The sequence below is a fragment of the Rana temporaria genome, chromosome 4, assembly GCF_905171775.1.
Source record: "Rana temporaria chromosome 4, aRanTem1.1, whole genome shotgun sequence".
In the NCBI taxonomy this organism is placed as follows: domain Eukaryota; kingdom Metazoa; phylum Chordata; class Amphibia; order Anura; family Ranidae; genus Rana; species Rana temporaria.
Genome location: NC_053492.1, coordinates 414,481,295 through 414,507,209, shown reverse-complemented (window position 1 = coordinate 414,507,209; position 25,915 = coordinate 414,481,295). Strand labels below are relative to the sequence as shown.

Genomic DNA, 25,915 nt, shown 5'->3' with positions numbered 1-25,915 from the left:
TGCCACTCCTATTAGCTAAGAACAGGAAACTGAGGCTACAACTCGCACAGGCCCACCCGAATTGGACAATAGATGATTGGAAAAAGGTTGGCTGGTCTGATGAGTCTCAATTTCAGCTGTGACATTCAGATGGTAGGGTCAGAATTTGGTGTTAACAACATGAAACCACTGATCCATCCTGCCTTGTATCAATGGATGGCGGTGGTGTAATGGTGTGGGGGATATTTTGTTCTCAGATAGCAAGCAATTGAGCTGCAAGTTTGAAAATGACTTGCTAAGCTATTGCTAGACTTGCCAGGCTTCACAAATGTGTTGCACAATTGCAGCAAGTCCGCATTGCATGATTCCAGATCAACTATTTTTGCAAGTCTGCCGCAAGTTCTAGTTCAGTTATGTTGTGCAATAGTCATCCCACCACAAGGGGTCACTGTGGCTGAATTTTCATGCTGTAGAGACTTGCAGAGCTCTTGCTGTAGACTCACCAGTGCAATGTTACTCTTGCTAGAGACTTTCTACGCAAATTTGCTACAAATTACAAAAGTGTCAACTAGAACTTGTACTTCAAGTGCTCTGCAAGTGTACAACTTACCAGTGAAAATGTGAAGCAAGTTAACAGAGTTACAATTCAACACTGCCACACATTTGTGGCAAATTATACTTGCTATCTGAGTTGGCACACGTTGGGCCTCTCAGTACTAGTTGAGCATCGTTTAAACTCCACGGCCTACCTGAGTATTGTTGCTGACATGTCCATCCCTTATGACTACAGTGTCCCCATCTTCTGAGGCTACTTCCAGCAGGATAATGCGCCATGTCACAAAGCTCCAATCATCTCACTACTGGTTTCTTGAACAGGACAATGAGGTCACTGTACTTTAACCACTTAAGGACCGCCTCTTGCACATATACGTCGGCAGAATGGCACGGCTGGGCACATGTACGTACAGGTACGTCCTGTACTAGTACCCAGCCGTGGGTCGTGGGCGCGCGCCCGCAGCACGCTCCCACGACCCGGTCCGAAGCTCCGTGAACGGGACCGCGGGTCCCGCGGACCCGATCGCCGCTAGTGTGCGGCGATCGGTCCCCGGAGCTGAAGAACGGGGAGAGCCGTGTGTAAACGATTTTCCGAAAGTAGCCGAACGTCGTTGCGCAGGCGCCGTATAGCGTCGCACCGACGTTCGGCTTCTTTCGGCTACTCGTGACGCGATGGATGCGATCATCGGAAGCCTGTCGGAAGACTGTCAATCAAAATAGGAACGCCCAGTCCCGAAGACCATACCTGGAAGTGGCGCAGAAGATCGCTCTCTAAAACGGTAAGTACTGCTTCAATTTTAAAAAAACTAGCTGATTCCCCTAGACAAAATGAGCATCAATCTAAGGTTAAAAATTATTTTTAGGGTGAACTCCCGCTTTAAAGACGGCCCTGCACATGTGAGTTTGTGCTGAGTGGTGCACACCATAATGCTGCGCAGAGGGTTAAATGAAGAGTGGCTTAGCTTCATGTGTTTACCACCCTCCAATCACATGTGTAGTCAGTTCTTACTGAACAAGCTGATTGGTTAGCATCATGCACAGCTGCTCCACATTGTGTCTCCTCTTCTATTATAGTGATGACAGCTGAGCATCTCCTGTAAACTTGATCTAGAAAGTTCTATCCGGATCATTGTAAAGCTATGAGACTGGCCGTGTCTGAAGAGCTGACACTCATTGATCACTATTGATAAGTTATCAGCTGTCACCTGCCCGGTGTGCCTCGTGACGTCACCCTCATTTGCATTCCCCCGCCCCCCTGTGCCCTGTGGCCGGACTCCGCACACTGTCTTTCTGTAACGATACACAGACACACGTCCCGTGTCTCCGCCCCCCAAAACACGCCACGCGCCTGCGCACCGCGCTACCTTCCCCGTCCGCCCCGCCCCCCAGCTGACGGGCCCAGCGCCGCAGCCAATAGCAGAGTGCGATCGGCGCGGAGGGGGCGGTCCGTGCGGTTATGTGCTGGGAATAGTGGGAGGTGTGACCCGTTTGACAGGCGGAGGAGGAGGTGGTCATAGCCGGGGAGAATCTCCTGCCTGTGTCTTCTCTGCTACTGCTGCTGCGGGGATCCTCCTCATCACTGATCCAAATCATATCAGCAGCTCGTGCTCCTAATTCAGGGTGTTGTGATTAGCCCCCCCATCCATCCCCGCCCCCCACTCTCCTCTCTTTTCTCCCCCGAGTTCACAAACACAATTTGCTGCTAGCCTGGGGAACTTACAGACCAAATCCAACAACATCACCAACAGCATGCCCAACAGCAACAAGAAGAAAAGGCCCTGGGAAGAGGAGAAAGGTAGCTACAGCTTCTTGTTCTTAGTCACATTGGAGACATGTCCCCCCCCCCCCCTCCTCTTCTGTGTCACCCTCCCCCCCTCCTCCTCATCACCATTGCTTCCTCCTCATTGGGGTACAGGGGGGTGATCTGCAGGACAGCTGGTGTAGGGGAACTACAAGTCCCAGCATGCCCTTCCTTCCATTCTGTCCACAATGACATGTGCTGGGCTCACAGGTGCCAAAAGTGGTGCAAAGTCTCTTTGTTGTCCTTAGCAACCAATAGGATCCATCCTTTCATTTCTCTAGTGCTTGGCTGTGGGTAGCTGACTGGTTGCTATGGAGCAGTCATGTGACTTCTCTCATGGCAAATCGGTGACTGAAATCCTGACGGTTGCCAAGGGTTACTGCACACAGCCCCATAGCAACCAGATTTTAAATGGCCTTTATCCATGTCTGATTTGAAAAGGAAAGGAAAGCTCTGATTGGATGCTAGGATCCAGTGGCTCCTTATTGGACTAAGACCAGAGCCTATAGCTGTAATCAGCACATGCATGTTACATTCTGACCATAAAATCTCTGTACAAGCAATGATGGATGTCATATGAGCACCTACCTCTTCTCTCCCATCAATAAGTATCCATTCTGGCAGACTCTTGTGTTACATAGTTGTCAGATCTGAAGAAGATTGTACAATCAGATTGTTACATGTGTGGTCAGCTTTATGGAGAATGGCCTCTTACCAGGGCAGCCGGCTTAGTAATGTACACAATGGGGGAGGTGGTCAGCATGCTGCTCACATGTTTTCTTTTCTTGCCTGCATTTATATATGAAGCAAGGGCTGAACCTGGGGCCCTTAGCCACTTATTGTGTGGCCCTTGGGGCCCCTGGGTTTTCTTTACCTAGTGCTTACTCAGCAAGTAAAGTTTCTTACTTTTTCTTTGCCATCACGCATCTCATTCTATCATTTTTTATTTTTTTCTCTGAGGATCTATTATAATGGATTTTACTGAGAGAGTCTATTGAGCACACATGTGGATGCATTGATTTGTAAAGGGCTGTAATAATATCTCTAGCAGTCTTTTGTAATGTGTCTCCTGAAGCTCGACCCCGGTCTCCAGCAACTCCTATAGTTGTGTCTGCAGTCTCTGACCATCTTCCTATGTATTTTTGTAGCCTCTGACCCTCTCCTGTAGTGTGCCTGCATGTCTCTGACCCTCTCCTGTAGCCCGCCTGCATGTCTCTGACCCTCTCCTGTAGTGTGCCTGCATGCATACATTTTTTTGACCCTCTCCTGTAGCCTGTCTGCATGCATACATGTCTCTGACCCTCTCCTGTAGCCCGTCTGCATGCATACATGTCTCTGACCCTCTCCTGTAGCCCGTCTGCATGCATACATGTCTCTGACCCTCTCCTGTAGCCCGTCTGCATGCATACATGTCTCTGACCCTCTCCTGTAGCCCGTCTGCATGCATACATGTCTCTGACCCTCTCCTGTAGCCCGTCTGCATGCATACATGTCTCTGACCCTCTCCTGTAGCCCGTCTGCATTCATACATGTCTCTGACCCTCTCATGTAGCCCGTCTGCATGCATACATGTCTCTGACCCTCTCATGTAGCCCGTCTGCATGCATACATGTCTCTGACCCTCTCATGTAGCCCGTCTGCATGCATGTCTGTGATCTTCTCCTGTAGCCCGCCTGCATGCCTCTGACCCCTCTCCTGTAGCCCGCCTGCATGCCTCTGACCCTCTCCTGTAGCCCGCCTGCATGCCTCTGACCCTCTCCTGTAGCCCGCCTGCATGCCTCTGACCCTCTCCTGTAGCCCGCCTGCATGCCTCTGACCCTCGACCCTCTCCTGTAGCCCGCCTGCATGCCTCTGACCCTCGACCCTCTCCTGTAGCCCGCCTGCATGCCTCTGACCCTCGACCCTCTCCTGTAACCCGCCTGCATGTCTCTGACCCTCTCCTGTAACCCGCCTGCATGCCTCTGACCCTCTCCTGTAGCCCGCCTGCATGTCTCTGACCCTCTCCTGTAGCCCGCCTGCATGTCTCTGACCCTCTCCTGTAGCCCATCTTCATGCCTCTGACCCTCTCCTGTAGCCCGCCTGCATGTCTCCAGCCATATCCAGATGTATGTCCCCAGTCTCCAACAAATCCTCTAACATATCCGTAGTCTGATCATCTCCTGTAGTATGTCTGTAATAAACCATACATCATGTCGAATATCTTCTATAGCATGTTCAGTCTCTGATCATCTCCTGCTGAATGTCCTCAGAGTATTCTATAGCTTTATTGTCACTTATTGTGTGCAGGCCCTTTAGTGATGTCAGGAGCCACACTTAAGGTCCCCTATATCAAGAAAGTTGACCACCACGGAGATATGGCTACCGCCCCCTTGAAGTATTTAAATATGCAGAAAGTTGAGTTGCCTGTCCCTGCCTCTTCCTCCTTATCCATAGGCGGTGTGATCCGGAGTACACTCATTTTTAATATGTGCGCAGTCAAGCAGAGAATGTCCTCCTGTACCAACTAGCTGGTAGACTTGGCATCATTATGCCTGCATGTGCTGGTCAATGAATACTATGCATGTGTCTCTGTGTACACCTGGCCCATACACCATGCTGTATATTATAGAGTCCTGTCCAGCTATATCTGGAGCCCTGAGTGTGTGTCGGTGTACACTGCTGCCCACAGATCTCTTTAACATTAAACGGGTTAAAGGTTTGTTTTTTATTTCTAAATAGGTTCCTTTAAGCTAGTCGCAGGGATATGCAATTAGCGGACCTCCAGCTGTTGCAGAACTACAAATCCCATGAGCCATTGCAAGACTCTGATAGCCACAAGCGTGATACCCAGAGACAGAGGCATGATGGGACTTGTAGTTTTGCAACAGCTGGAGGTCCGCTAATTGCTTATCCCTGAGCTAGTGCATTGTTGGTTCACTTACCTTTTCCTTCGATTTCCATTCTAAATTGTTTTTTTTTTCTTTGTCTGAATTTCTCACTTCCTGTTTCTCCTCAGTAAGCTTGCCCCCATCATCCGAGTGGTGGAAAGTCAGTCAGAACAGCTTACTGAACAGTTTACTGAGGAGGAGCAGGAAGTGAGAAATTCAGACAAAGAAAACCATTTAGAAGGGAAATGGAAGGAAAAAGTAAGTGAACCAACAGTGCACTAGCTTAAAGGAACCTATATAGAAAATAAAAAACAAACCTTTACAGCCCCTTTAAACCTGGAGCTCCAATAAGTCAATGACAATGATCAGCCATCTGTGAAGTTCTTTTTTTTTTAAATTTACTTTTGTATTTTTCATCATTATTAAATTCATTTTATGTTGTTTCATTTAATCATTTTTATTTAAAAACAAAATTGTAAATTTTACAATAGTTGTAAAGTATTTTGTAATGTTGTTGTTCGTAGTTTGTTGCCTCTTCTTACCTACCAATCGTGCCAGAAACGGTTATTGAGTTCGTTTTTCTGACCTTTGTCCAAAACCCTTTCATGTCCCTCCGCGCCAGGCATTAACTACACCTGGGACAATCGCTGAGTTTTTAAGGTCATATTGACTCTTGTTTCACATTACAAGTGTGTCTTAATCAGATGAAAAGTTTTAGGTTTCACCCGACCATATTTACATTTTGTCTTTTTAGCAAATTAAACTGGAGTCTCGACGTTTTGTCATTTAGAAGCATGTGACGTTGAATCTGTACATATCAGGGTTTTCCAACCAGGGTCTATGGAGCACTAAGGATTCTCCAGAGCAGGGGTCTCCAAACTTTTCACGCAAAAGGCCAGCTTCCTGTCCTTCAGACCAGTGTTAATTTTGTCGACTAAAATAATTGGGATGACTAAAACCGACTAAAACATTTTAGTTGACTAACGTAATACCATTTTAGTCGACTAAAACAATTGGGATGACTAAAATACGACTAAAACTAAAATGGCATTTAAAGGGGTTGTAAAGGTACAATTTTTTCCCCCTAAATACCTTCCTTTACCTTAGTCCAGTCCTCCTTCACTTACCTCATCCTTCCATTTTGCTTTTAAATATCCTTATTTCTTCTGAGAAATCCTCACTTCCTGTTCTTCTGTCTGTAACTCCACACAGTAATGCAAGGCTTTCTCCCTGGTGTGGAGTGTCGTGCTCGCCCCCTCCCTTGGACTACAGGAGAGTCAGGACGCTCTCTCCGTTGCAGATAAAGGAGCTGTGTGTTAGTGGGTGTCCTGATTCTCCTGTAGTTCAAGCGAGGGGACGAGCACGACACTCCACACCAGGGAGAAAGCCTCACATTACTGCGTGTAGTTACAGACAGAAGAACAGGAAGTGAGGATTTCTCAGAAAAAAGGACATTTAAAAGCAAAATGGAAGAATGTGGTAAGTGAAGGAGGACTGCACCAAGGTAAAGGAAGCTATTTAGAGAAAAAAAAATGAACCTTTACAACTCCTTTAACCAACAAACTAAAATGGGACTAAAATGCCAATTTAGTCGAACGATTAAAGCCCCATACACACTATCAGTTTTCCTGCTGGTTTTCTCTTCAGGTTTACCAAAACTATGTAGTGCAAGGGCCTGCCTGATTGCATACAAATTGAAACTCTTAAGGTTTGACCTCATATTAGATGGTTTTGGTAAACCTGAAGGGAAAAACCTGCAGGAAAACTGATAGTGTGTATGGGACTTTAGACTAAAACTAGATTTGACGTCAAAATTAACACTGGTCTGTAGTGCTCAGTGTTCATACCTCAATACCATAAATAACATATTTAATTTTTCACTCCATCATGAGTTTGGAAATTGTAAACAAATGCTCAAATAATGCATTACAACTGCACCCATTAGGTTTTAGTCATCTAAAATGTACTGGAGATATTTTAGTAGACTAAAATATAGGTCATTTTAGTTGATCAAAATGTCCTGGAGATTTAGTCAACTAAATACGACTAAAACAATTGCAGAAGACTAAAATGGGACTAAAACTAAAATTCCATTTTAGTACTAAGACCAGTGGCAGCCCGTCCATAGGGCCCTTTAAGAATTTCGATTTGGCTTAAAATGTCATTTTTTACATTTTAACTGCAGTGATGCGGCCGTCTATAGAGGGCGCTGCAGCGCCACCCCCTCTTGCAAATAACATACAGTCATGTATTGTATTGCACAAATATATGTTATTGTTGGTTGCCAGCTGCCGCTGGTCTATTCAGATAACTGGACATAGGGCGCCAGTTACCTGAATAACGGCAGCTGGTTAGCTGAGCGGAAGTGCCTACCGGAGCCAGCGGCTCTGATAGGCTTTCCGAGTACAGCCCTAGTCTCCCGGAAGGTCTATCCTCAAAACGTAAGGGGGCTGCGTTCCTTGGATAAGACTGACGGCTGTTTCAGCCAATTGGGTTCCCGGATTCTGGTTATCAGGAACCTGATTGGCTGAAGTGTCACCAAGGCGGGAGAAGACATTAATGGAGGACATGGAAGCAGAAAGGTAAGTGCATTTTACAGGGAACAGCGGCGACAATGGGCACAGAGGTGACAAAGGGAACAGTGGCATCAATAAAAGGGCACAGTGACAACAATGGGCACAGTGGCAACAATTAAAGGGCACAGTGACATGTACAGTGGTGACCATTGGCACAGTGGCTGTGTTTAATGGCATGGCACAGTGGTGACAATTGATGGCACAGCGGCTGCGTTTGATGGCATGGCACAGTGGTGACAATTGACGGCACAGTGGCTGCATTTGATAGGCACAGTAAGGCTGCAAATTTTTTTTTTTTCCGTTTGCACCCCCCCAAACATTTTGAGCACCAGCCGCCACTGACTAAGACTAAAACAAAATCGAAATTTGCTGCCAAAATTAACACTGCTTCAGACTTTAGGGGGGCTGGATTGTGGCCAGTGGAAAATGTCTCGGGCCCAGCACCAGTGAGCGTAAACATGGCCTCAGGGTTTGTGGTCAGTAGGAGGAAGAGTAATGCCCCATCATTGGGAGTAATATTATCTCATCATCGGTTTCATTGTAAGATATTGTTGGTGTCAGTAGGAGGAATATTTCCTCATATCATTGGCAGAAAAAGTACTCCAAGGGCCAGATAAAGGCTAGTAAAGGGCCGCAGATTGTAGACCCCTGCTTCAGAGCTTGCTAGCTAGGGTTTCCTTGAGCACTAAGATTTTTTGCTTCTGACACCAATGATCTTGTTAGCTACTTGTAATGCCTAGTACACACAATGAAAAAATCAGATGAAAAATACAATTTTTGGAGTGATTGTCTGATAATCGGATCATTAGTACACAGCTTTTGAGAGCTCATCATGACAGTTTATGTGAAAATATCCAAAGGGAAAGACCCGAATCCTTCTCTTATGATAACAGAACAAATGATTTTCATCCCAGATCCTGCCCCCTCCCACTATGTGAATGAGTATGGGGTACATATTACCCCTACCCATTCACCAAAAAAGTAATAAAACAGAAATTTTTTGACAATTCCTTTTTTTTTTTATAAAAAAATAAAAAACAATGTCCTCTGATGTAGATCTATCATCAATCACAACACCACCGATAGACCCCAAATAAAAAAAAAAAATTGATCTGCCGTCAACAAAGGCAAACTGTCGAATGCCTTGCTTGCCAGTAGACCATTCTTTTATAGGTAAGGGGCAGAGCCACCTGAAAATGCCACCTGGTGGCACTGCACCCTTGTGACATCACAAACCAGTGCATGCTGGGTCGGTGATTTTACAAGGGGGCGGTACCACCAGGTGATGTCACCAGGTACCACATACTCATTCACGGGGGGTGTTAAAAGGAGCTTCTAGGTTCCGATAAGCCCCCTGCCCACAGACCCCCTACGACCACAGTGTAGGGATGTGGGGATGAGGCTATCCGTCCCCATCAGTATGTTGTGTACTGGTGCGCAGTCATGTCAGAACAGGAAGGGGCTGTCCCCAAAATTTTTGGAGCATAAAATTGTACAAAATGTCTTGGAATGCTGACGCCTTAATAATTCCCTTCATTGGAACAAAGGGGCAATGCCAACCAGAAAAGCTTTCTATATTTGTGGGGTGCTGCTCTAGCGCTGTCAATATTTCTTCCTGGATGTGATGTCACCCAACTCCACCCCGCATAATAGTTCTTTAAGAAGGCTCCCCTTCTGTAATTAGCTGTGGCTCCATGGGAAGCGGAAAGATGCCAGCCGCACTCTCGCAATTTTTGGGCAATTTGTTGAAATGACCTGCTCTGTACAGTGGAATTGGACAGAGCAACCCTGATCCTCCCCTTTTGGAGTCCCCTGCCAGTGCTCTGGGCTCCCTTAAGAAAATGCCCCCATAGGAAGCAGCTTTTTACGGGGGCACCCGTGCAGGCTCACTCCCGAGCCACCTTGTCTGCATCCCCAAAGGGAAACCGTATTGAGAGAGGGTGAACTAAACCAAAAGGCCATGTCCCCCTCTCAAGACTTTCAGGGTAGACCCAAGGACCAACACCCTACTAATCACACAGTGACAAACAGTGTGACATCAAACAAAAAAGTGACAAACAGGGTAAAATAAATAGAAAGTGGGGAGAAGCTAGGTGGGAGAAGTGAAAGTGGCCATTGTGTAATACAATGACCAACCCTTCAGCCAGGAATCAAAAATTCCTCTGGTCCTAGCCAAAAAGCTTGGCCCTAGAGGCAGGTGTGAGAAAAGTGTGGAAGTGACCATGGTGCCAACAAAATTCAAAGTGCCCCTCAGCACCCCTGGATTGCCACTCCAGGGGCAAATTCACCACAGGCTTTTTCTCTCAAACCTGACCCACAGCCCAGTGCAACCCCACCCCAACCAGGAAGGCCTGGAGTTCTGAGAGCTTAGGGAGAGCCCCTGCATTAATCTCTCCCATCACTCCTACCTAATTACATTCAGGAAATACTAACCGCCCCCGGTGGGAAGGGGGAGGGGGGAGTATTCTATCCCGAAAAACTGACCGGAGCAAGGACTACACCAATCTAGGCCAGAAGGCCAGGGACTTGACCCTTCGGCCAGACCCAGTGGTTCTCCATTCTTACCTGGAGGCTTCCCTTTCAGCTTTCTCTAAAGGCGGCCTAATAATGTCCCTCAGTTAAACTGTCGAGCAGTACACTTTCGGTCAACCCTGATACTAACTGTCCAGGTTACCATTCCGCTAAAAGGTTTTGCATAGCCACCGTCACTGATCAGGGACAGTTAGCACATCGCCACCACTTGGCAACTAATAAGAACAAATTTTTTTTTTTTTTCTTAAAAGCCCATGGCATGTGAAACACACCCAAAAACTTCACCCGGTGCCAGAAAAATGTGCACACACATAAAGAGTGAAACACAAAAACGTGCAACGGGTGTTACACTTGTCCTCCATAAAGAAGGACCTAACCTTGATCCCCCGGGGCATTAAGCTCCAGGCGGGGATTGAGGTACTTCACATGGTCCGTGCAGCTGAAGCCAGACGGACCCATTCTTTGGAGGGTCTGCCGAAAGATTTTTTTGGAAAGCCAGTGGCATGTGAAACACACCTAAAAACTCTACCTGGTGCCAAAAAAAGTGCACACACAAAAAGAGTGACACAAAACATGCAACGGGTGTTACACGATCCCCAGGGCATTAGGCTTCAGTCAGGGACTGAGGTACTCACTAGGTCTGACTGGCTAAAACCAGACAGACCCCTTTCTCTGGAGGGTCTGCTGAAACAGACCCAGCCAAGTACTCAGTGGGGCTCCCCCAGGAAAGATGGCAACCTAAGCCAGAAGGCCATGTCCACCCCCTCCCAAGACTTATTAAGGTAGGCCCAAGAACCCACACCCTACTAATCACACAGTGACAAGCAGTGTAACATCAAACAAAAAAAAGGACAAACACAGGGTAAAATAAATAGAAAGTGGGAGAAGTGAAAGTGCCCATTGTGCAATACAATGGCCAGTCCTTCAGCCAAGAATCAAAAATTCCTCTGGTCCTAGAGAAAAGGCTCAGCCCTAGAGACAAGTGCGGAAAAAGTGTGTAGTGAAGTGACCAATGTGCCAATAAAACTCAAAGTGCCCCTGAACACTTGTGAGAGTTATGGAACCCCTAGACTGCTACTCCAGGGGCACGTTTTTTTTTTTTTTTGAAAAGCCTATGGCGTGCAGAACACACCCAAAAACTCCACCCGGTGCCAAAAAAATTTGCACACACATCAAGAGTGAAACACAAAAATGTGCAACGGGTGCTACGTTTATTCTCCATAAAGAAGGACCTAACCCTAATCCCCCGGGGCGTTAGGCTTCAGACGGGGACTGAGGTAGTTCACATGGTCCATGCAGCCGAAGCCACACGGACCCCATTCTTTGGAGGGTCTGCCGAAACAGAACCCACCCAAGTACTAGGTGGGGCTGCCCCGAAGAGAGACCCCATGAGAGCAGGTGAACTAAGCCAGAAGGCCATGTCCACCCACTCCCAAGACGTTTAGGGCAGGCCCGAGGACCTACACCCTACTAATCACACTGTGACATAACGTGACACCAAACAAAAAAAATACACAAAAGTGACAAACAAGGAATAAATAAAAAGAAAGTGGGGGAGAAGGAAGATGAGGGAGAGTGAAAAGTGACCATCGTACAATACAATGGCCGGCCCTCTGCCCAGGAAACAAAAATTCCTCTGGTCCCAGCCAAAAGGCCCGGCCCTAGAAGCAGGTGTAAAAAAAGTGTGATGGTGAAGTGACCATGGTGCCAAAAAGCAAAAGTGCAGAGAAAACACTAGTGCAAATATGGCACCCCTGAACTGCCACTCCAGGGGCACATTCACCATAGGCTTTTCTCACAACCCTGACCAACAGCCCCCTTCCCTACCAGGAAAGAACGACAGCTCCGGAAGCTCAGGGAGAGAGCCTGCTCAGGACTTCAAGCTCCCCCCGTCGCCTCTTTTGCTCCCTACCTAATTATATCCGGGAGGTACTAGCCACATTATGACCCTCTCTTAACCGTAGGGTGAGGTCGACATTCCCTCCCAAAAAAAGGGAATGTTAGGAACTGCATCAAATCCAGGCCAGAAGGCCAGGGACCTGACCCTTCAGTTTCAACCATATGATTCTTTGTCCCGATCAGAAGGCTTTCACCTCCACGCCAGCAGGTTTTGCCTTTGCCACCGCCATACCTTTCCACCTCGCCGTGTACTAGGGATGGTTAGCATAGCGTCACCTCCTGACAACTGATAAGAACAGATTTTTTTTTTCTATTGAAAAGCCTATGGCGTGCAAAACACACCCAAAAAACTCCACCCGGTGCAGAAAAAATGTGCACACACATAAAGAGTGATACACAAAAAAGTGCAAACGTCAAGTGGTCCTCCTGTGAGGAAGGACCTGACCCTGATCCCCCGGGGCGTTAGGCTTCAGACGGGGACTGAGGTACTGAATTGGTTCGAACAGCCGAAGCCGACACGGACCCAACTTCTTTGGAGGGTCTGCCGAAACAGAACCCTCCCAGTACTAGGTGGGGCTCCCCCGAAGGGAGACCCCATGAGAGCAGGCGAACTAAGCCAGAAGTCCATTTCCACCCACTCCCAAGACGTTCAGGGCTGGCCCGAGGACCCGCACCCTACTAATCCCACATAGTGACAAATAACGTGCACAAAATAAAAAAGACAAAACGTGACAAACACGGGGATAAATAATAAAAAGTGGGGGAGAAAGAAAGATGAGGGAGAGTGAAAGGTGACCATCGTGCAGTACGATGGCCGGCCATCCGGCCAGGAATCAAAAATTCCTCTGGTCCTAGCCAAAAGGCCCGGCCCTAGAGGCAGGTGGTTAAAAAGTGTGATATGGTGACGCGACCAAGGTGCCAAAAAGCAAAAGTGCCAGTAAAAACAATTACAATAGCAATTACAGCACCCCTGGACTGCCACTCCAGGGGCACATCACCATAGGCTTTTCAACGGCCCGGACCTGCAGCACCCATCCCAGCCAGGAAGGTAGGAGTTCTGAGAGATTGGGGAGAGCCCAAGCCACTAGGCTACTCCCATCCCTCCCTCCTAATCACAGTTGGGAAGTACTAACCGCTCCCCCCAAGGGGAAGGAGGAGCTAGTGTTTTCTCCCGAATAACTGACCGGGGCAGGCACCACAAAATCTGGGCCAACGGCCAGGGGACCGGCCCCTCAGCTTCAACCGCATGCCTCTCCATCCAAATCAAAAGGCTTGCACCTCCACGCCAGCAGGTTTAGCATCTGCCAACCGCCATCCCTTTCCACCTCACCGTGTACTAGGGACGGTTAGCATAGCACCACCTACTGGCAACTGATAAGAACAGATTTTTTTCTATTGAAAAGCCTATGGCGTGCAAAATACACCCAAAAACTCCACCCGGTGCAAAAAAAATTGTGCACACACATAAAGAGGTGCGGCAAAAAACATGCAGATGGGTGCTTACGTCAATTGGTCCTCCATAAAGAAGGACCCAACCCTGATCCCCCGGGGCGTTAGGCTCCTGACAGGGACTGAGGTACTCACATGGTCCGTGCAGCCGAAGCCGACACGGACCCCATTCCTTGGAGGGTCTGCCGAAACAGAACCCTCCCAGTACTAGGTGGGGCTCCCCCGATGAGAGACCCCATGAGAGCAGGCGAACTAAGCCAAAAGGCCATGTCCACCCACTCCCAAGACGTTCAGGGCTGGCCCGAGGACCGGCACCCTTACATCACACTGTAATAAACGTGACACCAAACAAAAAAATACATAAATGTGACAAACACAAGGGAAAATAAAAAAGAAAGTGGGGGAGAAAGAGAGATGAAGGAGAGTGAAAAGGTGACCATTGTGCAATACGATGGCCGGCCCTTCAGCCAGGAATCAAAAATTCCTCTGGTCCTAGCCAAAAGGCCCGACCCTAGAGGCAGGTGTTAAAAAGTGTGACATGGTGATGTGACCAAGGTGCCAAAAAAAGCAAAAGTGCCGGTAAAAACACTAGTGCAATTATGGCACCCCTGGACTGCCACTCCAGGGCCACATCACCATAGGCTTTTCAACGGACCCTGACCCACAGCCCAGACAGTCACAGCCCCCTTCCCTACCAGGAAGGAACGAGAGCTCCGGAAGCTCAGAGAGGGAGAGAATACATCACCCCCTTTGCCTCTTTCGTTCCCTACCTTATTATACTTTGGAGGTACTAGCCAAGATCCTGACCCCCCCTTAACAGTAGGGTGGTGTCAGCGTTCCCTCTCCGAGAAACTAGCAGGTTAGGAACTGCATCAAATCCAGGCCAGAAGCCAAGCCCCTCAGCTTCGACCTCATGTTTCTCTGTCCAAATCAGAAGGCTTCCACCTCCTCGCCAGCAGGTTTAGCATCTGCCAAACGCCATCCATTTCCACCTTGCCGTGTACTCAGGATGGTCAGCATAGCACCACCTACTGGCAACAGATAAGAACAGATACTACACTTGATCTCAGCCAAAAGGCCAACAGAAGACAAAGGCAATATTTAAGTTTATTTTGCAAAGCAAATATACAAAAATCAAATACTTTCAACAGGGTACATTCTCTGTATTGCGACGCAGCGCATAAATACACTACATATCAATACAGTTGCAAGCATACAATTAAATTACATTCATTCAGCCCATTCTGCGGTATGATGCCTGATGTGTTGCGCAGAGTTGTGAAACCCCGAAACATCACATCGTGCATGACGCCGCATTACCCTGAAAACAGTAGTTCAAAAAAGCGTGTCAAGAAATGTCAATGTCAGGGGGAAGGGGAAATCTTCAGACGTCCTCTTCCTCCTTAAAGTACTTCAAGGTATAGTCTTTCAGCAGACTGAGGGTCAGTCTGCGAAAGTCCTCAATGGACATCCTCTGCCGGTGGTGTACGCGGTGGTTCCTGGCGTACCATAAAGCGTCTTTAAAGCAACACAGCACCCGCCAGGCACTGTCAATGTCCTCCTGTGAATGAGTTCCACAGAAGAGTCCGTTTAACACACCAAAGTGTGTAATAGCAGTCTGTGGTACAAAGTCTTTAAGTTCAGGTTCCAAGGCCGTCAACAGGCCCTGTGCAAAGGGGCACTCCCAGAAAACATGGTAAGATGTTTCCTCCTGGATGATGCAAAAGGGGCAGTGCCTGTATCTGCACAGGTTTCTGGCATGCAAGAATGTCCTGAGTAGCAATCCCCCTTGGATTGCCATCCATGCCTGATCTTTGTGCCTGTTGATGAGTCTCTTTGAAGAAACATTCCTCCAGACCACTTTGCAAGTGGCTGAAGGGAGGCCTGGAATAGACTCCAAGATGTCCGATGCTCTGATCAACTTGTAGATAGTTTTTGGCTTCCACAAGTCGGCTTAACTCCATGCAGCCCCAGCTCCTTGATGAACTTGAAGGTATCCAAGTAATACCATGGAGCATCCCAGTTGTAGGGGATGGAACTGTCCCATTTGTCCCATCCAAGAGACTTCCAAAGAGGCAGGAGGAAAAAACGGGACATGGAGTTACCGCCAGAGTCCACAGTTCTGTCAACCAAAGTCCTGCGGATGCAGTTACAGGCAAAGAACACTTTCAGTAATGTGGCGATGTCAGGCACGCCCTTACCGCCCTTGAGAGGTTCCTTGAACATAACAGTCCGCTTTACTCTGTCCATTTTGGAGCCCCAGATGAAGTGAAACACCGCCCTGGTGATGGCCTTGCAGGTGTTGTCCCGGGGGGGCCAGGCCTGGGCGAGGTACTGCAACACAGGGAGAATCTCGCTGCGGAGTACCAGTGTTTTCCCTTCGATGGTAAGTACTCTGTTGCTCCAAAGTCCAAACTTCTGTCTCATCTTAGCCAGTCTTTCCTCCCAGGACTTCAGGGCTGCGCCCTCCGCTCCAAACCAGACTCCAAGAATTTTGATGCAATCCGCTTTGAGGCTGAACGGTATGGGTGCAGAAGAAGGCAGGAACCACTTTCCGAAGAGCATGACTTCCGACTTCCCGCAGTTGACCTTTGCCCCTGAAGCTTGGCCGAAGTCCTCACACGTCTGGACGAGTGTGTCGATGGAGCGCTGGTCGGCACAGAACACCGTCACGTCATCCATGTAGAGCGAGCACTTGACCTCCCGTCTTTCCGGTCCTGGTGCGGTAATCCCTCTGATCTCTGGGTTCCGTCTGATGCTTTGGGCGAATAGCTCTATACAGCAAACAAAAAGCAGAGGTGAGAGAGGGCAGCCTTGTCTGACCCCCGAGAGAAGACAAAGGCTGTAGTCAACATATCTGCTGGCACTCTCAGTCAGATTTTGATTCCCTGAACCTATAGGACGACCTGGGGGTTATTTCTCTGTTCTTTTGCACCTTAGGGAGAGCATAAAATGTTGCGATTGTAGGATGGTTGTTTGTAATGAATGAGCATTTATCCTTGGAGTGTATTCTTTGTTCAATACCTCTCGTATTCTTCTCAGATCATGCAAGTATTTGTAACTTGGACAGGGCTGGCGCAAGGATTTTTGACACCCTAGTTTTTAATGAAGCGCCCAGCAAATGCCGCCTTATTGGTGCCCATCAATGCAGCCCCACCAGCGCCCATCAAATACAGCCTACCAGCTCCAATCATATACAGCCTACCAGCGCACATCAATTAATGTTTGCTTGCTAACATTCATTCGGGAGTCATGACACAGTCCTCCGCTGCTGCTGTGCCTCTCACACTTTTTGTGAACAGAGCAGTTGCTGCCTGCTGATGCTGACACTTAGCTGCTTGCTGCAGAGAGAAGAGAGCAGGAACACCAGTGGCTGGGCACCCTAGGCAGCATTGCGCCCTAGGCGGCCGCCTAGTTTGCCTAGTGGTAGCACCGGCCCTGACCTTGGATCTCTGTATAATACTTCATAGTTCTCATTGCTGAGAATATCATAGCACATTTTAACATAGAATGCTCCTATCCATTCTAACAATATTCCCTCCTTTATCTGCTAATTTAATAATCAATTATTTGTTATTGCGCAACTCTTCCAAGGCTTTCCACTCAGCATATGATAGTATGATAGATTGAATGATTTACCCCTTCTCCGTCTTTTCTCCCACAAGGCATTCAAGTCTCTTTCAACCAACTTGACAAACAGTTGAATATGACTACCCTGGGGAAAATGTGGAGTGTGGTCACTCTTTGGTCCACACACCTCCACACTACCCCCAGTCCCTTCACTTTTGAGTGATTCAAGAATTCTGAGGGCTTTAAATTCCTTAGAGGTGTCTAACCTCAAAAGCTGAGTGGTTTTGTCCCTGTGTTCTTTTTTGAGGGCCAATTTCTTTGCAAATAATTTCACTTCCTTTACCCACTCAAATAGGTTTAAATCCTGAGAGGGTACAAAAGCTAGTCCTCTCTTTAGCACTGCAACGTGGTCAGCTGTTGTTATATCAAAGAGATTAAAGGGGTTGTAAAGGAATTTTTTATTTTTCATAATAAGCATCCTTTACCTGCAGACATTCCTCTTTTCACTTCCTCATTGTTCGTTTTTGCTCAGAAGTTGCTCTATTTCTTCTCTGTTCTGTTCACTTCCTGCTTGTCTGATTGTTACTCACCACCGTGAAGGGAGGCTTTACTGCGGTGGTCAGTGACGTGCTCGCCCCCTCCTGGGAACTACATCTGTGCGGCAGGACGCTCTCTACGTGTTAGAGACTTCAAGGAGGTGTGAATTACTGGGCGTGCCGCAATGCATACTGGGAAATGTAGTTCTTACATGAACGAGCGATGCAAACCAGGAAGTGAATGAGAGAACAGAACCTAGAACGCCGGAGGTGATATAGATGAAGGAATTTAATAGGTATTTACTAGTTTTTTAACAGAATCATTACACTATTCTGTCTGTCTACCTTGCAGACATTGGGCCAGATCCACAAAAACCCGGCGCAACATAACTTTTTCTATTTAAGTTACACGGCCGGAAAATTTCTACCTAAGTGCCCGATCCACAAAGCACTTACCTAGAAATTTTCGGCTGTGTAACTTAAATCCGGCCGGCGCAAGGCGTTCCTATTCAAATGGGGCTAGTCCCATTTAAATTAGGCGCGCTCCCGCGCCGGCCGTACTGCGCATGCTCACGACGTCATTTTTCCGACGTGCTTAGCGCGGTTTTACGTTGCGCCGGGTTTTGAGAATCGCGACGGGCGTAAAAAAAAGTTGCAGCGGTAAAAAAAAAATTGAAAAAAAAAAGACGGCGACGCGGGATAGAAGGGTCTACTTTTACAAGGCCTAAACAGTTTAGGCCTTGTAAAAGCAGCCCTAATTTTACGATTGCAAACTAATACTTACGGAGAAAAAACGAAGCTGAAAAGCTTCGTGGATCTCCGTAAGTGCTAATTTGCATACCCAAAGCGGCGAGAAATGCCCCCAGCGGCGGATGCAGTACTGCATCCTAAGATCCAACAGTGTAAGTCCCTTACACATGTCGGATCTTCTCCCTATCTTTTGGAAACTGATTCTGTGGATCAGTTCCAAAGACAGAAACAGGGATACGCAGGCGGAACAGCAGATCCGCCTGCGTATCTCTTTTGAGGATCTGGCCCATTAATTTTAGCCCAAATTTTAAATTTAATATCTGCAAATCACTGTCCTGGTTGGTGGTTTGATCTGTAGAATCTACCACTTCCTCCCTGTCTTGGTACCCATATATCTTCATTGATCTCGATCTCTCAGATGTTGAGGAGGTGTTGCTAAAAAATTCCCCTTCTGACCTCTGGGGGTAGTTTTATTTATATATATATATATATATATATATATATATATATATATATATATATATATAAAATGGCATTGATCTCATCCTATTAATATACTTGTTATGGTCATTTACATACTTTTTATGATTTACAATAAAGGTTACGTTTTAGTTAAGTGGCCTTTTGGTGCGTACGAAAGCGCACCCTCTGGTCAATTTAATATATAGTGTATAATGAGATGAGAGGAGGTCTGGCGGGGATCAGCACACCAGAGGAATGCATATTGTGGGACCCCCTACAGTATATATTGCTTTGCTGACCTCTGCCCTTTATCCTGCTAACGCCACACCTACCCTTCTGACCTATGCTCTGCTGCCCCCTGTACACTGACCAAACTGACCCCTATCTTTTGCCCTACTGACCTCCTGTCCTTTGACCTGCTGACTTCTGTACAAAGACCTACCTGGCCTCTGCCCTGCTGACCCCTGACCTCCGCCCTACTGACACCTGTACACTGCCCTACCTGGCCACCCTACTGACAACCCCTGTATACTGCCCAACCTGATCCGTCCTTCTCCCTGCTGAACCTTGTACACTCCCCTACCTAACCCCTGCCCTACTCCCTGCTGTACACTGCCTTACTGCCCTCCACCCTGTATACTGCCTTGCTGACCATGTCCTCTATTTTAATCTGGCCTACAAACTGCTGTACATTTACCCCTGTGCACTGCTATACAAAAAATAATTATTTGATCACCTGCAGATTTTGTAAGTTTTCCCACTTACAAAGAAATATCAACCAAATAAAAAGAATATAAGAATATCAGCCAAAAAAAACAAACACATAAAACAAATGCTATTGATTGAGTTGCAGTTCAGTGAGTAAAATAAGTATTTGATCTCCAAGCAAAACATGACTTGGTACTTGGTGGAGAACCCTTGTTGGCAAGCACAGAGGTAAGACGTTTCTTGTAGTTACCAGGTTTGCACACATCTCAGGAGGGATTTTGGTCCACTCTTCTTTACAGATCTTCTCTAATAGCTAGATTCAGAAAGAGTTAAGCCAGCGTATCAGTAGATACGCCGTCGTAACTCTGAATCTAAGCCGTCGTAACTCTGAATCTAAGCCATCGTATCTTTAAGTGTATTCTCAAAATGAGATACACTTAAATCTAGCTAAGATACGACGGCCTGCGCCGTCGTATCTTAGCTGTCTATTTAGGCCGGCCGCTAGGGGCGTGAACGCTGATTTACGCCTAGAATGCGTAAATCAGCGAGATACGCCTATTCACGCAGTAAAGATAAGCCGTTTACGTAAGGCGTTTTCAGGCGTAAAGTTATTCCACCAAAAGGCTGGCCTAGCCAATGTTAAGTATGGACGTCGGTCCCGCGTCAAATTTTGAACGTAATTTACGTTCACGTCTAAACCAATAAGTCCTTGTGGCGTAATTTGGAGCATGCGCACTGGGATACGTCCACGGACGGCGCATGCGCCGTTCGTTCAAAACGTCATTTATGTGGGGTCATGGTTTATTTGCATAAAACACGCCCACCTCTTCACAATTTGAATTAGGCGCGCTTACGCCGGCCCATTTACGCTACGCCGCCGTAACTTAGGAGGCAAGTGCTTTGTGAATACAGCACTTGCCTCTCTGACTTACAACGGCGTAGCGTATATGTGATACGCTACGCCTGCACAAAGTTAAGCCAGTCTTTCTGAATCTGGCTATAAATCTTCTTGACTGTTGCTTTGTTGTATTCACTAGCTCCTTCGAGAAGTTCTGTGCTGGTTCCTCACTTTGTTCTCATGATCACCCTTACCCCATGAAGCACAATCTTGAAACTCCAGACCGAGGGCGATTGATTATTATCTTGTATTGTTTCCATTTGCGAATATTTGCTCCAACAGTCGTCTCCTTCTCACCAAGCTTCTTGCTGATGGTCTTGTAGACCATTCCAGCCTTGTGCAGGGCTACAATCTTGTCCCTGATGTCCTTTGACACCTCTTTGGTCTTGCCCATGATGGTGAAGTTTGTCATGAGAATACTTGGTTACTTACCTGGCGGGGGAGGCACCATGATCATGAGGGTGGTTCTCCCGGGGCGGGGCTCGGCCATTGCACACTCTAGGCCGTGCTGATCGTGGTCGTCTTCCCTGCCGCTTCTCGGCCTTTTGGCTGGGACTGGGTGTGGTATCTGTCCTCATCAGTTGTCAGCGGAGCGCTGAAGCACCTCCTACATGGGGAGGGTGGATGCAATCCAATGACGTCATTGCACCTGGAAGGATGGTTTCAGCAGGGACTACGCTGTGCTGCCCGACAGAATACTGGGGGCCGGCCCATGGTTGAGTCTGAGCCATCTGGAAGGGTGCTCCTGGTGGGGATGGGTGCTGCGCTTGGTCTTGGTCTTTTTGCCGAGTTCTAGTCTGGCCTTCTGGCTGGCTGGTGTAAGTGCTATCTCTGTCAGCGATCCGGTTGGAGGAGCTGGTAATGCCCTGGGGTATGACGGGGTAGGACCGTGCAAATCCGCCGGGTTGGTTGGCAGGGGTGGAGGGCTGCACTGGCCGGTCGGGGGGTCGGATATGGAACGAAAAGCCTATGGTGCATGTGCCCCTGGAGTGGCAGTCCAGGGGTATCTGAAGATCACTGTGTGTGAGGGACACATTGATTGAAGGATACCACGGTCACTGCACCAGATACACGCTTTTTTTTAGCACCTGCCTCCTGGGCCGGGCCTTTTGGCTAGGACCGGAGGAATTTTTTATTCCTGGCCGGAGGGCCTGGTCATTGTTTCACCACAATGGCCACTTCTTTCACTCTCCTCTCCACTATCCCTTCCCCCACTTTATTTTATTTAAGCCTGTGTTTGTCACTTTTTTGTCTTTTTTTTTTTTTTTCTTTTTTTTTTTTTTTGTTGTGCACGTTTTGTCTCACTGTGTGATTAGTAGGGTGCGGGTCCTCGGGCCAGCCCTGAACGTCTTGGGAGTGGGTGGACATGGCCTTCTGGCTTAGTTCGCCTGCTCTCATGGGGTCTCCCTTCGGGGGAGCCCCACCTAGTTGTTACGGAACCATGAACCAGACGTACAACAAGAGATAAGTGAAAATAAGAAGGCTTTATTGAAAATCAAGCTGTAAAGCAAAAGTCCAACGGATGGTGAAACCAGAGGTCAGGAACCAGAAGAGTAGTCAGACGAAGCCAGGATCAGGAACCAGCAGGGAAGTCAGACGAAGCCAGGATCAGGAACCAGCAGAGAAGTCAGACGAAGCCAGGATCAGAACCAGCAGCAGCAGTCTTAGAAGCATGTGCACACAGGAGGACCAAGCAAGGAACTGAAGTCACAGACCTCCTATATATGTGAGCCAGGTATCCAGCTCCTCCCAGTGGGAAGGAGGAGCCGCAGGGTGGGAGGCTACAAGAGACCTAGAAACCAAGATGGCCGCCAGCACATGTCAAACGAAGGAGACAGGAGAGAGGTAAGACCATGACAGTACCTCCCCCTCAAGGGCCCCTCCTCCGCGGTGCAAAAAACGGTTTCTGAGGGAAGCGTGCGTGGAAGGCTCGGAGCAAGGCAGGAGCATGGACATCTGCGGAGGGAACCCAGGAACGCTCCTCAGGACCATAACCACGCCAGTGGACCAAAAACTGCACCCGACCGCGAACCAGGCGTGAGTCCAGGATATTGCTCACCTCATACTCCTCGTGATTGCCCACTTGGACCGGACGAGGCCGAGGAACCGAGGAAGTGAAGCGATTGCACACCAGTGGCTTCAACAGGGAGACATGAAACACGTTGGAGATCCGCATGCCAGGTGGAAGCGCAAGGGCATAGGCTACCGGGTTTACCCTGCGAAGCACTCGGAAGGGACCAACAAAGCGAGGAGCCAGCTTGGGAGTGGGCACTCGAAGGTTGAGGTTGCGGGTGGACAACCATACACGGTCTCCGACCTGGTAGGAAGGAGCAGGCGCTCGTCTGCGATCAGCCTGGAGTTTCTGGCGCTGCGCAGAGACCTCAAGGGACCTCTGGATCTGTACCCAAGAAGCACGTAGAGCAGAAAGGTGATCCTCCACAGCCGGAATATCCTGGGGAGAGAATGCCTCCGGTAACACGGCAGGTTGGAACCCATAATTGGCCATGAAGGGAGACGTCCCAGAGGAAGAGTTCACAGCCGTGTTCCTGGCAAACTCAGCCCAAGGCAGGAGGTCAGCCCAATTGTCCTGGTGATCGGAGACATAGCAACGAAGGAATTGCTCCAAGGCCTGATTGGATCGTTCTGCGGCCCCATTGGACTGAGGGTGGTAGGCCGAGGAGAAGGAGAGATGAATCCCCAACTGGGAGCAAAAGGCGCGCCAGAACCTGGACACAAACTGGCTCCCCCGATCCGACACTATCTCTTTGGGCAAACCGTGCAACCGGAAGACCTCCCGGGCAAAAATCGTGGCCAACTCTTGTGCAGAGGGTAACTTCTTGAGAGGAACACAGTGGCACATTTTGGAAAACCGATCCACAATCATGAGAATGACCGTATGGCCTCGGGATGCAGGGAGGTCCACAATGAAATCCATCCCCAGGTGTGACCATGGGCGCTCCCCGGTGGCTATCGGTTGCAGCAGGCCCAACGGAAGGTGCCGAGGGGACTTACTTTGGGCACAAACGGAGCATGCCGCTACATATGCGGCGATGTCGGAACGTAGGGAAGGCCACCAGAACAGACGTGAAACAGCCCAGGACAGCTGATTCTTACCAGGATGCCCCGCGGTCTTGGAGTTATGGTAGGTTCGCAACAACCGAGTGCGCAACTCCTCAGGCACAAAACATCTGCCGTTGGGTGTCCCAGAGGGAGCACCAGACTGAGCCGCCAAAATCTGCTCACCAAGGGGAGAGGTCAGGCTGGTGCGAATGGCGGCCAGGATCTGATTCGGAGGTATGACCGAAGTCGGTATAGATTCCTCCCTGGACAGCTCGGAGTACTGCCGTGATAAGGCATCCGCCCTGATGTTCTTGGAACCAGGTAGGTAGGAGACCACGTAATTAAAACGTGACAAGAACAGAGCCCATCTGGCCTGACGTGGTGTCAATCTCTTGGCCTCAGAAAGGTAGGTCAGATTCTCGTGGTCCGTCAGGATGAGAACCGGAACCACCGAGCCCTCGAGCAAGTGCCTCCACTCTTTGAGAGCCTGCACTATGGCCAATAACTCCCTGTCACCAATCTGATAGTTGCACTCCGCGGATGACAGTTTCCGGGAGTAAAACCCACAAGGAAGCAGCGGACCCTCTGGTGTCCTACGCTGAGACAGAAGGGCGCCTACTCCCGTCTCGGACGCGTCCACCTCGAGGACAAAGGGCAACCCAGGGTTGGGATGAGACAGAATCGGAGCTGACACAAAGGCGGATTTTAGGGCCTCAAAAGCCCGGATGGCCTCGAGCGGCCAGACCTGGGAATTACTGCCCTTCCTGGTCAGATCCGTGAGAGGCTTGGCCAGCATGGAGAAGTCCCTGATGAACTTCCGATAATAATTGGCGAAGCCCAAAAAACGCTGCAAGGAACGAAGACCACTGGGCTGAGGCCACTGTAAGACAGCCGAAACCTTCTCAGGATCCATGGAGAACCCCTCAGCGGAAATGATGTAACCTAGGAAGGTTACCTGGGATCGGTGAAATTCGCATTTCTCAAGCTTACCGAACAGCTTGTTCTCTCGTAACCGTTGCAACACTCGTTTGACATCCAGAATGTGGGCCTCCCTGGATTCAGAATATACCAAGATGTCATCCAAATAGACCACCACACACTGCTGCAACAGGTCACGGAAAACATCGTTGATGAATTCCTGAAAGACTGCGGGCGCATTGCACAACCCAAAGGGCATAACCAAGGATTCATAATGACCGGTCCTGGTGTTAAAGGCGGTCTTCCACTCATCGCCCGCCTTGATCCTTACCAGGTTATATGCCGCCCTCAGGTCGAGTTTGGTAAAGACCGTGGCCCCTTTAAGGCGATCGAACAGCTCGGAAATCAAGGGTATCGGGTAAGCGTTCTTGATCGTGATGCGATTGAGACCCCTGTAATCGATGCAAGGCCTCAACTCACCGCCCTTCTTTTTCACAAAGAAAAATCCAGCCCCTGCCGGGGACGAGGATTTGCGAATGTGACCACGGGACAGCGCCTCCAACACGTACTCCTCCATGGCCTCATTCTCCGCAACCGACAGTGGATAGACCTTGCCGCGAGGAGGAACGGCACCAGGTTGTAACTCAATGGCACAATCATATGGGCGGTGCGGAGGTAGGGCAACTGCGCGTACCTTATCGAATACATCCCGGTACTCCTCGTATTCAGGAGGCAACAGAGAGTCCTAGGAAGTACACAGCAACTTGACAGGCCCATGGATGCACTTAGCCCCACACTGTGGTGACCATGAGAGGATCTCGGCCGATCTCCAGTCAAAAGTCGGATTATGCTTCTGGAGCCAGGGGTACCCCAAGACCACCGAGTAGTGTGGAGACGAAATAACTTGGAAGCAGACCGACTCTCTGTGAGCGGCACCAATGGCTACCCCCACTGGAAGGGTCTCATGAGTCACGTGTGACGGTTGGAGGGGTCTGCCGTCTATCGCCTCTAGAGCCAGCGGGGAACCTCGAGCCTGTAGAGGAATGGAATTGGCGGCAGCGAACTCACTATCAATGAAAAAACCACCAGCACCAGAGTCCACCAACGCCTGGGTCGTCACAGAGCCCCTGACCCAGGAGAGGACAACAGTGATCAGTGGTTTATCAACACGGGAAACCGGGGACGAGGAGACTCCACCCAAGATCTGCCCCCGACAGGATCTCAGGTGCGAGCGTTTCCCGGACGGTTCGGACATGCCAACCGAAAATGCCCATCGAGACCACAGTACATGCATTGGCCCTCGCGTCTCCGGAGTACCCTCTCCCCCTCGGACAAGCGAGCAAACCCCAGCTGCG

The 25,915-nt window shown here is 48.9% G+C and overlaps 1 protein-coding gene and 1 non-coding gene across 4 annotated transcripts in view; both read left to right on the top strand.

Moving 5' to 3' along the window:
- The first annotated feature begins 2,023 nt into the window (after positions 1-2,023).
- The window catches only part of MACROD2 (mono-ADP ribosylhydrolase 2), a 3,190,351-nt gene continuing 3,166,459 nt past the window's right edge, over positions 2,024-25,915 (top strand). For all 3 annotated transcript variants that reach the window (XM_040351278.1, XM_040351279.1, XM_040351277.1), the window contains exon 1: positions 2,024-2,329. In XM_040351278.1, coding sequence (XP_040207212.1) covers positions 2,284-2,329 — 46 coding nt within the window. In that variant the 5' untranslated portion in view covers positions 2,024-2,283. The remainder of the gene's footprint in view (positions 2,330-25,915) is intronic.
- On the top strand, positions 21,007-21,165 carry LOC120938503. Its single transcript, XR_005749092.1, has one exon. It is a non-coding gene; the product is annotated as a U1 spliceosomal RNA (small nuclear RNA).